General features: G+C 37.5%; 1 protein-coding gene across 1 annotated transcript in view; it reads left to right on the forward strand.

Annotated features, from left to right (window-relative positions):
* The window catches only part of cadm1a (cell adhesion molecule 1a), a 233,862-nt gene that overhangs the window by 159,580 nt on the left and 61,706 nt on the right, over positions 1-12,576 (forward strand). Inside the window, 1 exon segment of the mRNA XM_043221808.1 lies at positions 8,419-8,565. Within this exon segment, the coding sequence (XP_043077743.1) occupies positions 8,419-8,565 (147 nt within the window).

Raw genomic sequence — 12,576 nt, forward strand, 5'->3', positions numbered from 1 at the left:
TCCCAAGAGGGATTGGATGAATCCCAGTCCTTGTTAAGGACCCCAGTCCTTCATGGCCTTCTGCTTGGTTTATGCCGCATTCTCTCTCTCTCTCTCTCTCTCTCTCTCTCTCTCTCTCACACACACACACACACACACACTCTCGCCCTCTTTCTCCTCCAACTCTGCTTGTAAACAGAACGCTCTCTTGCCAAAGACATACACTCGCCATTAATACTGAAAGGGGGCCGTGCTGATGATGCTCCTATTATTGTGTTAGCTGGCTCTTGTGAAATTACTGTAAAGTGATCCAGAAGATCTGTGCTAGCTAAACACATTAGCAAAAGGCAACACAAATCCACAAAACCATAATGGAAGAATGATTTCTCTTTTTGTGTGTGTGTGTGTGTGTGTGTTCATCTTACTGTGACAACTGAAAAGTGTTTTTTGTTCTGTTTAAAGGCCCATTAAATGTGGAAATGCACAATATCAGTTCCATAGAAGTTATCGGACAGTGTTAGATCATTTATTTTTTGGTCTCTGTCATGACTGCATATTAGCTGATATTGTGTATTTGTTAATATGTGAATTTATTCAATTTTTTTTATTTTTAAGCTACCGTAACTTTTTGCCATGTAGTGTTCACATAAAGAGATATTTGACCCAAAAATGAAAATTCTGTCATTAATTGCTAACAACAGTCTAACTTCAGGCCCTGAAAGAAGCTGAGGACAATGCAAGAACAGCGAATGAATCAGCGGTTCAACCTTCGTTTTGTGAAGCTATGACAATACTTTGTTCACAAAGAAATAAATAAAATATATTGCCTTAATTCAATATGAAAAAAGAGAAAACGGCCATGAGCATTTGCGTTTCAGGTGTTTATAATTTAAGAGGAGGGACGTTGTTTTTATGTAGAGCGTTTGATTGGCCAACAATCTGTGCAGTGCTGGATGAGTCATCAGTATTTTTAGTGTGTTTCTCAGTTTCTTCAGTGGTTAAATTATATATCTGTATCAAAGGCTTGTTATCTTTTATGACTATGCTAGAAGAGATCCTCAAAGAACGTAAAGTGAACGTAAAGTGACAATTGTTCACTTTATTTGACTTTAATGTTAGCTGCTAGAGGAAAGTAAAGCTCAGCTCATCATCTCTCACTTTCTGTCTGTCTCTGCACTGCCTCTGACCTCAAGGACATGGCTTTGCCACAAGGACTCCTTGTTCTGCCTCTTTGACTGTGATGTCATCTTAGTGAATACGTGTGAGGATTTTTTTATTTTTTTTTTATCTGTGGCGATCGATAGAGGAAGATGTGAGAGGCAGAGGGCAGTTAATCTCCTTCCGCCTGCACGGGGATTCTTATCCTTGTGTGCACAGACGTTGCCTAGATCAGGACGCTCGCTCGGAGACAATGCAAAATACACACCGAACTGGCCGCACAATCTCAAGGATGTCGTATTTAGATGGATGGTGAAGAGAGGCCGTGTGACTCCGGCACAGCTCACTGATTTCAGAGTGAGGGACAGGTGCTGGAGGTCCTCACGGTGCACCGTCGTGCTGAGAGGAGGAATGCTGGGAAAGGAAGAGAGAGAGAGAGAGAGGGCAAGGCAGGTCTCTGCTCTTCTGCTGTGTTTGTCTTACCTGCTCTCTTTTGGTTTTTGTCCCTCTTTTCATCTCTTCCTCTCTGGCCTTTTGTTTATTTGGTCTTTTTCCACCAACAGAGTGGAATAATATCTGTCTCGAGTAAAGTTTCTAGGAAACATCTTAATCTGAATAGACTGCCACAAAACCAGATCATTCCCATTATATATATTTTTTCTACTTCTTTTTTTTTCTTCTCTTTCTAAGTATGTGAGTAAAGGTGTTCACATAATTTAGGTATTGTATATATATATATATATATATATATATATATATATATATATATATATATATATATATATATATATATATATAATACCAAAATAATCTAGTGATATTTAAGTAAACATTGAAGGATAAAATAATTTAGTTTTGACTTTTTATAGTTGCATCAATACTGGCTTGTCAGATAAAGACACTAAAGTTACTTTAGATGTTAAAACTGATGTGCTCTGTTTTTTGTTTTTTTTTGAGAACAGCTTACGTTCCAGCAGTCAGTTATGTAATCGGCTCTGAGAGACTTTTTACCAGCAGCATTTTGCTGGAAAAAGGGGTATTTGTTTATCCATTGCCGTCGAGACTCAGTCACAGCGGCAGAAGTCCTTTCTTCCTCTCCCTCTGCTGAGAGAGATTTCCAAATGAGCGAGCAGGGGTGGCAAGGCCTCTGGTGCTGCGCCCGGCCCCCGTCGGCTCTCTGACGCATTAATCATCAGGCTGCCATCCATCCCTTCCCACACGCCACATTCCGCTGCTGCTCCCATCCAACCAGCATTTTACCCTTCATTAGCACTAGTATCATCACAATTTACTTATCCATACGTTTGTGTGAACGCTTCACGGCTGCTCAGCATATGAGGAGAGGGGAAGGGGGTCTTTGTGGCTGAGGGGCTTGCTGCGCCTTTGAGGGAACTCGCTCCGATTTGTTCTAAAGAAACGGCAGTAGAAGTTTGCTTTACATGTGCCGTTTCAAACCCCGCTTGTTAAATAAGCTGATATTTTTTTGTAATTAAACACACCAAAGCCGGGAAACTCTCACGGGTCCATCAGTTGAACTCATACAACTATAATATTTGCATTAAATTAATGCTTTTAGGATGATATCACCGCCACACTCGAATGGTATTATTTGTTTTTATATAATAATGACTTTGGCATCAGTTTTATATATATATATATATATATATATATATATATATATATATATATATATATATATATTTTTTTTTTTTTAATCTGACATTATTAAATAACATGATCAGCATTTACAAACTTTTGTTTTTTTTTTGTTTTGTTATTTTTTGTGGGTTAATCATTCAATAAAACAAAACGTAGCTTAATTGAATTAACATAATGATGTCTGTGAAGGATTTAGCAGAAATATCACAAAAGCATCTGCAGAGTGGCATTCCTAAAGGCTTAGCTTATTCCAGTTAAGCTTTATGCATTCTCTTTTAGTAAATTTGACCATGTTTCACAAGGTTTGCCGTTGAATTCTGTACATATAGCGTGGAAGTGACTTTCGTGTGGACTAGGCATTACTGTAGCATTTTAGGATTTTCAGTCTTGGTTTGGGCCTGGTTTAGCTAGTCAAGAGGCCTGATGGGGACAGCATCATCCAAAACAGCATATGTTGATCTTTTTAACAAGGGTGACTGAGTTTAAAAGGGGATGTTGGCACGTGTGTCTGAGGTCTCCCTTCGCAGATGGAAGGGTACAGTGACGTAATCAGAAGACATATGTTCTTAAAACGATTTTAAACCAATGATATCAGACACAGCCTGTGGGCCTAAAATAAACCAGCGTTAATGACCTGCCAATATGCAGAACTTATTTTCTTATTAGAATGTACCCAGTCTAAATTGGGACATTAACATCTAATTTAGATAAAATGTAAGTATTAGACGGATAGTTCAACCAAAAATTTTCATTATCATCATTACCGTTGTTTCTCCTTTTTTAAGTATATCCTGACTGCTCTTTTACTTATAATTAAAATAAATGGGATAGTTGTAAAAGCACTATAAATGTAACAGAAAAGTGTTACATACAAAGTCTGAAATTATATGATAGGTTTGTGTGTTGAGCAGAATTTTTATTTTTGGGTTTGGGTTAGTTCTTTAACATTACATGCTAAGTAAGCATGCTGAACTTAAAGTGCACACTACTGTTAAAAAGTTACATACTTGTATTGATAACATTTTATTTCAAGATGTACTTTTATTTTATTTTGCATCAATAAACTCTTAATTCGCTGCTTGTTAATAGTTAGATAGTTGTTAAGTAGGGTAGGATTAAGAATGTTGGTCATGCAGAATATATGCTTTGTAAGTATTAATAAACAGCCAATATGTTAATAATAGGCATGCTAATAAGCACTCAGTAGTGAGAATTTGTCCCTATACTAAAGTAATACCCTTTTATTTCATATTTTTACTATTCTTTTGAACCTTCTGTTAATAAAAAAAAAATCTACAAATAAAATAAAAAATAGTATTATCAAATCAGCATATTAAACTGCTTTCAGAAGGATCGTATGATACCGAAGTATTTTTTTCTGTTTTCTTCTTCTTCTTTTTGTGTGTGTGTGTTTTGATTAGTTTTTTTATTAACTCTCAAAGCCATGTGGAGTACTTTTTATGATAGATGGATTAACTTTTTGGGCTTCAAAAAGACCCCATTCTCTGCAGTTATAAAGCTTGGAAAAGCTAGGACGTTTTTTTATGGAACTCCAAGTGTATTTGTCTGAAAGAAGAACATTTTTGACTTGATTGTCAAACCTGAGCACAATTTTAGACATTATTGAGTTATCTTCTGAAAGCCCATTAGGGAACATGTGATATTACCTGTGTGAATCTTATTAAGCAAAAGTCTCCATTTGATCTCCATTCGATCTCAACCGACATTACAGAGATCTCATTTGTGATTTTTCTTTCCCATGTGCAATCATTCAAAAGAAAGTTCACACAAATGAAAATCCTGCTCTGAAAGTTCAGCACTCTCTGAACACATAGTACCGTAACCATGGAGTTCTCCTCTATTAGCCAGACTGTAATATTCGAGCACGAACGCTGACCTTTGCGGCTTAGAATAGTGATGGGTATCACATATCCTCTCACTGAGTCTGGCTCACAGGTGTACGTGGATCTCACTCTTTTACAATCATCGCCATTCAGATCTAATTCAAAGCCTCGGTTTTCCTCACTCGCACATGCTGTTTAAAAAAGTGCAGCAGGCAGGATGAGCTATTGAGGCGGACAGTAGAGTGCTTTGACCTTTACAGCACGGCAGTGCACTCCTGCATTAGCCTGTTCCGTGTCACACGCTCACACACACACACACACGCACACACACACGCACGCTCTGGGTGTTCCTCTGGGTTGATGTATGAGGGGCGCTGGGGTGGTGCTGGGCCTGTAGTGATATAAATGGCTTGTCTGCCTCACTGAGAGCGGAGTATCGTCCTCTGACAGCTTTAATCTAGACCAAAATGATCAATGTTCTGTGCTACTTATTTTGAATGTCGGTAATTAAATACAGAGATAATGTCACAGATCTGTTTGAACAAGTTATGCAAATGCACAGCACACAAATTTCTTTGCCATTTTTGCGATGCCTTGTTTGTTGTTGATGCATGCACGGAAAGCTAATTTTTTTAGGAGCCCTTTTTTGATGGTCTTTGCTTGAGCATTAGGGCTAATGAAATCTTAATTTAAATAGGAATTCATCATTCGCTCACTTGTTCTAGCTCCAGTGACACAAACAATTACCTTAATTAAACCAATCTGCACGTCAATGATCAATAATAATTTGGGGCCTAAACAAGTTTAATCTTTTTATTAATACAGTATGATCCCTACATAAGATTTACTTAACAGTTAATATAGCTGGGACCTAGAATATTAACATATGCTTGGGTTTTTGTTATAGTTTGTATATTGTTTTTTTTTTTCAAAATGAAAAAGGAAAAAAAAATCCTGTCACATTTTTAATAATACAATTTCATGTTTTAAATATTTCTAAACTGAATCATTTTAAAAAGTCATTGCATCAAAGAAAATTTTCAGTTGGATGATTTAACTTTTTTATTTAAACTTAAGATAGAAAAACAACACATTTGCATTCTATTATGACATTTTAATAATTTGATAATATAATATAATTTTAAAGTTTTAAATGTTAATAAAAAATAAAGCTTGTAAAACATATCTGCATTTTTGTGATTCTTTTATAATGCAAATATATATATATATATGTGTGTGTGTATGTATATATATATATATATATATATATATATATATATATATATATATATATATATATATATATATATATATATATATATATAATACAATTTAAAGCTTTAAATATTTAGCAATATTTTAATTTCATTTTCAAGTAAAAAAAAAGTTCTGTGGATACAAATGTTAAACTTACAATGTAATAACTCTAATAGACATTTTTGGGATGTAAATTCAACAGAGAGCATGCCAGAATGCAATTAACATGTTTACCCTTTTTTTCATTGAGTTTGACTCATTGGCATACCCTAGTGGTTTATGTCTGTTCCTGTAGCATTTTTTGATATGGGCCTCATGATTTTCCCTGCTGTAGGGTAAACATCTGCTTTCCAGCGCATGAATAGTTAAATGATATCTCACCAAGATTTGTTGCCAAAGTTTCCACAAAACTTTTTGTAAGTAAAGGAGATGCGAGGTGTCTCAGGGGGTCTAGCGATGATTAGAATCAGCCCTCACATCCCACACAAACAAAATGGCATCCAGCTCATCACCCCAGAGTTGAGCAAAGTAAACAGCAAACTAGCTAATTACATGTAAGTTGAGTTATCACATACACTCTACATTTTAATGACTTTTTGAGCAATATTAAAGTTCAAAATATTGCAGTGCTCAGCCAAGATTAGAGTTACAGGATTTTCAGTGAAGGGATGAGAGGCTTGGATATGAACTAAGTGGAAAAACAAGAAATATAGTCAGTAGAGTAGTATATAAAAGAGCACATTTAATGTTATCAAGTGAATATGTTAATGTTTTAATTTAGAATTCTGTTCCTCGCTACTCGCCTTCCCAACCTCAGTTAGCTCTAACTAACAGTTAGCCTGTTTATTTTTTTTGCTTTTCCCTTTTGAGCTTTCCAAACATGGCTGCAGTGTGCGCACATGTATGTGTTTACCCTTTTGATGCATCTTCTGTCACTTAGCATGATTACCACCCACCAGCTGAACGACCACCGAGTGGCCAGTATTTAGCGCAGTCTCCAGGACAACCGCTGTAGCACGCTTAACCTTCATCGCTAACCCCTCTCTGGGATAAACAACCGTTCTATTTGCATTTCCAATCCAGTCCTCTCAATCCGCACCTCATCCTCTCTGACGAGTCTTAAGGAAGTCGCTCCTGTGCAAGGTTCATTTGTTTTGGTCTGTTTTGACTTTGTGCTTCTGGCAGGCTGATTGAATTCAGTTTTGTTAAACTGTCTCCCCTTATCTGTCGCCATCACACGATCTGATTGCTTTCTTCCCTTCTGCTTTAAGTGACAGGGCTGTTTAGAGGTGCCTGACAACTGAGGCATGCAAATTAGCACTTGACAGTGTCTTAAAGTCATGTCACATTTCACATTAATATATTTATTTAGCTCCAGCTTTAGCCTATTCATGTTTTCCTCTTAGCTCTGCAGGGTAGACAGCTGTGGGGTGTTATTTTAGTTTTTTTTTCTTTCTTTCCTCAGGGAGCAAAAATATAGTTCAGCCGTGAATTATCTGGCTCTTAAAGGGACAGTTCACCCAAAAAATGTATAAAAAATTAAAAATCAAGTGTTCCGTAGAAGAAAGAAAGTCATAGAATGTTAGAGAGCAATTTAAAAGTGAATACTGTAAATGATGAAAATTTTCATTTTTTGGTTGAACTGTCCCATTTATTGGTGTACATGTTTACGTTAGGTCAAGTGGTCAAGGTCTGAAGCTTCCATTTGTATGGCAGTTGCTGCTCTTATCACATGGTGATCTCATCCACAGAGGGGATTTGGACCAAGCATGTGTAACATGAAAACAGGCAATCTCATGAAGCACACACTATGCGGGAAAGAGAGGGGGAAAAAAAACACTTTCACACTCTGCTGGATATTCACACCCACTCTAGCTGTGTTTTGCCACCTGTTCTTCATTGTGCACTCATGTAAGTGTGAGATTGTGGGTTTAGATGATGCTAGGATGCATCTCTGCTTCGAGGAAATGGACAGTGGTTCCATTTTTTCCAGTTTTTCGTAATTTTGACCACTGACTCCACTAGTGCCCAGTGCCTTTATCTTACAGCTTATCAGATGAGCCAATTCATGCAGATATTTCATATTATTTTGCTTTAGTTTATAAATGTCTGAAACCACTAATGAAATTTACCAATTTACTTTTTTTTCATTTCATGCAGTTGTTTTCTACTGTTAATTATAGTTTTAAAACGTGTGTTAGTATATAAGATAGATGGATAGATGACCATATGTACAATACCTAGATGGCAGACAATACATAGAGAGTAGAAGTAGAAGAAGGTAAGTGGATTAATAGACAGGCAGATATTTAGAAAATAAGTGATGGATGGATGATGGATGGATGGATGAATGGGTGAACATATGGACAATATATAGATAACATATGTTATTAGGGGATGGATGATGGATGGATGTTAAATAGTAGAAGATAGATAGATAGTCATCCAGAAGTTATAGATAGACCTATCTATCTTTCATTTCCCTACTTGATCTGTCTTTCTCTCTTCTGCTTCTCCACAGTCCAAAGCCAGAATCTCATATCGGACAACGTCTCAGTAGTTGAGGGAGAGACAGCCACCATAAGCTGTCGAGTCAAAAACAATGACGACTCTGTCATCCAGCTTCTCAACCCCAACAGACAGACCATCTACTTCAAAGACGTCAGACGTGAGTACAGATATTCACACGGCACACACAAACATGCCACTCGTCCCCAGTGGAGTGGAAGTGTTAATGCATCAGAGTAATCCGATGCACTTTTGAGGGCAGTCGATAGAGAGACCCAGCTGGCTGGTGAGGGCATGTTTTTTTCAGCGATTTGCCTTGCTCTCGTGTGATCCGTCTTACTCAGGACCGCTCTGATATTTCCCTACAGCTGCACTGTGTAATTATAGCGGAGTCTTTCTAAAGGGTTTCATCTCTCCCACCCCTCTATGAAATATTGCACCGACCAGTCCCATGTCATATGCAGAAAAGCACTTTGATGATGGCATTTTCTTTGCTCCAAAGTTGCAAGAGGAAGCATTTTTAAGTACTCCCAAAGTGCTTTCGAGTTCATTCTGAGTCCAGTATTGCACATATCAGGTGGAGTCACTGGACATGGCGCCTGTCTCCACAAACGGTCCCAGGAAAGGTCTGTCCCTCTTATTTCATCGCTTTTCTCTGAAATAATGATAAGCTTCTCCAAGGTGCCAGACCGAGTCATTTTCATCTCCTTCCACATAAACGACACCGTGGTTAAAGAGCGTTCCAGTCAAGGGGAGTGAACGGGAGAGACGTCAGTCGCCTGAGGGACTGTCCTCATCAAGTAACGGTTAAAGTAATTGTGTGCTTGGGCCTCTCAGAGTTTGGATTAAGGTCTTCTGAACCGTCATTTTATCTCTCAGCTTCCAATCATTAGCAAGGCTCAGACTCCAGGTTTTTGGTCCGTGCAAGGCTGTAATTATCGCCCGTCTTCTTAATAAAACTTTGATGGGCTCTTCTCAAAGTAACCGTGGCCGGTAATCAAAATTGATTGCTGCCATTTAGGAGAAGCAGCATGTGTCCTGGAGCCTCTAGGATTAAACCTGAGAAAACAATACAAATGAGATTCGGAAGAGGAGCACAGGAGCAAAGGAAAGGAAATGAGACGGAGTGTGAGCAAGAGAAAGAGAGGGAGACGCGAGTGTAGATAATAGAAGCGGCCTTCGGCCATTGATACGCAAAGAAAGTTTTTCTTCAGCATCTCATTTTTTATTGCTTAGAGCAAGTTTCAGATGTATTTCAAGAGAGCAATCCAGGCCTGTTTTTTTATTTATCAGTTTACTTGTTAGTTACTTTCATTGTAATGCACTTAATTTTAAATTGTTTTTTTAATATTGTGTTTGCATATTGCTGCAAATTCAACCATTCTGCTGTATAATACATATGGATAATTTGGTTTTTTCTTTTAGCAAGTTTTATTGTTATGTGAACAAGTGTAAACAACCTCATAATTTGCTGCTTATTTATAGATAGTAATGTAGTTACTACACAGTTAAGTTTAGATAATGTTTAGATATTTGGTCATGCAGAATAAGGCATTAACGTGTGCTTTATAAGTACTGTACTAGCATGCTAGTAATGCGAATGCTAATAAGAAACTAGTTAATTGAGAATTGGTCTTTAAAAATTGTTACTACATTTGACAACATGTAGGTATTGTATATTCCTAAGGTCATAGCATAGTTTGAATATAAAGGCTCTTTTGAGCTATTGGATTCTCAGTAGGTGAAAGAAATATGAAGATAAAAAAGGAAAGTGTGAGAATCTTTGGCAGTCTTCAGCACTAGTTCAGCAGGAGGCGTTAACCGCTGTGGAGTCTCTAAAGCACCTCCTCCTCTTTACACACCTCTTACACCCCCCACCTAGTGTGAGCAGAAAGCAACATTTATTTATTATATTTATTCCACAAAGGCCTTTTCACATGACTCACATCAGAGCTTCAGTGTTCAGAGTGTGCTCTGCTTTGACCTCCACATGTATGACATTGCAGATAGTGATAAAAAAGGGCAATTTATGAGGTCACTGGGTTCAAGACGGTCTGATGTGTAATTTTTTTGTTGCTTTGTACTCTAAAGACCCTGGCAATGCAAGCCGATGGACAGATGTCAAATGTCTAGGACTCATGTCAGGGCCTCAACATTCAGACATGCTCTGCTTTGACCTCCACATGAACGACATTGCAGATAGCGATAGATGACGCTTTATGAGGTTACTGGGTACAAGAAAGTGTTATTTTTTGCTGCTTTGTGCTCTAAAGGCCCTGACACACCAAACCAACTGAGCATGTTAAGAACACTCAGAATGGCTGTTCAGCTCAGTTGACCAGTGCATGAAACTAGTGATAAAAGCGAGCAAATGCTATAAGGATAACGTCAAAAGTGATATACGTATTCATCTTGGTCATTCCTTTTATTATCATAACGATATGGCAGTTTAAAATAAAGAAAGTGACGACCACCTCTTTGTCGCTGCTAGTTTTTTATCGGTTTGGTGCTTATCACTGCCTTTAATCAGCGTTAGTGAGGTGAAATTAAACTTAAGTACAAAGTTGGAACTTTTATTGCAAGAAAACAAATCCTATGACTCAAACACATTGTCCAAAGTTTATTGCCTGTATTTCAAATTGTCACTGGCAAATAGGACCAATAGTTTGGTCTTTGGTAATGCAACTAGATTACTATAACTTCACTCCATTGGGTTTGATGCGTTGGCGAACTTGGTTTCATATCATGTGAAAGGGCCTTAAATGCTCTCTAATAATGTCTTGTATGTCATTTTTAGAGACAAGGTAGATTATATTCGCAGAAACCTAGAACAGATTTTATTCATAGAAAGCACTATGCAGCAGCACTATATAGCAGCGCATGATATTTTAAGTCTCCTATTTTCTCTGAAATGCGCCATGCTGAGAGGACACAAAGCTGTGACAGTGTTATTTCACATTGTCTTTTTGTCCTTGCTACATAATCTTTCCTTTTTTTTTTACTTCCTGAGCCTTTCAGGTTCCCGTATGGCATACGCTGGCCATTGCATATATGCCTGTCCTCCAATGTTGTGACGCACACTCATTGTGACGAGAATTAAAACGACGAACAGAGACCAGCGTCGCCGTTCCCCAACGCCTTTTGCCCGAATGAAACTCTGAGAACATAATACAGGTTAAAGCCTTGTAAAAATCCCCAGCAAATGAAAGACGGTTTCAAAAAACAAAAAAGGAACACGGACTGCAAAAGCATTTTTCCGTGCTTTTTTTCAGGGTGATAAGCTTTAAAGGGTTTTGTCAGGCAGGGAAGGTGGTTTACTGGGCAGCATGCCCTCAGAAGGGACCGGAAACCACGCTGAGCTTCATTCTCCACCGTTCCCACAGAGCGCTGGATGTAGCTGGCCGACAGAAACGTTCCCTCTCACGGTGGTGGGACAACCTCCTGGGGCCCTGCGAGCTCTCGCTGTCAACGTGTCCGGCGCTGTGTCCGAAAATGCTACAGCAAGCAGCAAAGGGCATGTACACAGTCAGACATGCTGTTCTTATTTGGGTCACAAAGTGTTTTTTTTTTTTTTTCACCAAGGTTTTGACTTTGTTCATCTGCCTCCTTTTCCAAAAAATAAACTAGAGTATGTAAATTATATCTGGATGTCCTGAAGGCATATTATTTTTTACAACTGCCTGTTTGTGCACTTTGCATAGTTTTCTCATTTAAAGTTGATAAGATAGAAAAATTGACCCTATTTACCTTTTTCTTGCTATTATTGGGAATAAATAATCGCTGCATCCTATCCAAACAAACTAAAAAAGGATTGGCGCCATTTTATCTTTTTTTATGACTGGGCAAATTTAGATTAGATTAAATAACTGTTTTTTGAAACTTTTTATTAATTAAGCTCTCACATGCATTGTGAGATTTGCAAATGTGATATAAGTAAAAAATATCACAGCAGTACCAGTTTACCTTTATTGTCGAGGCAAGTATATAGCATAATATAACTCCAAAAAAATGCAATGGTATTTTTTCCTGATAATAATTCAAGATATTTAAAAAAGGAAATATTGTGAAATAAATACATATTTTTACTTGACTTTTTATTTATTCATTTATGTATTAATTTTTTTTTTCATGGACACATTTATACTATTTACTACTGTTCATACCCACAGGC

This window comes from Puntigrus tetrazona, chromosome 21 (genome assembly GCF_018831695.1).
Source record: "Puntigrus tetrazona isolate hp1 chromosome 21, ASM1883169v1, whole genome shotgun sequence".
Taxonomy (NCBI): Eukaryota; Metazoa; Chordata; class Actinopteri; order Cypriniformes; family Cyprinidae; genus Puntigrus; species Puntigrus tetrazona.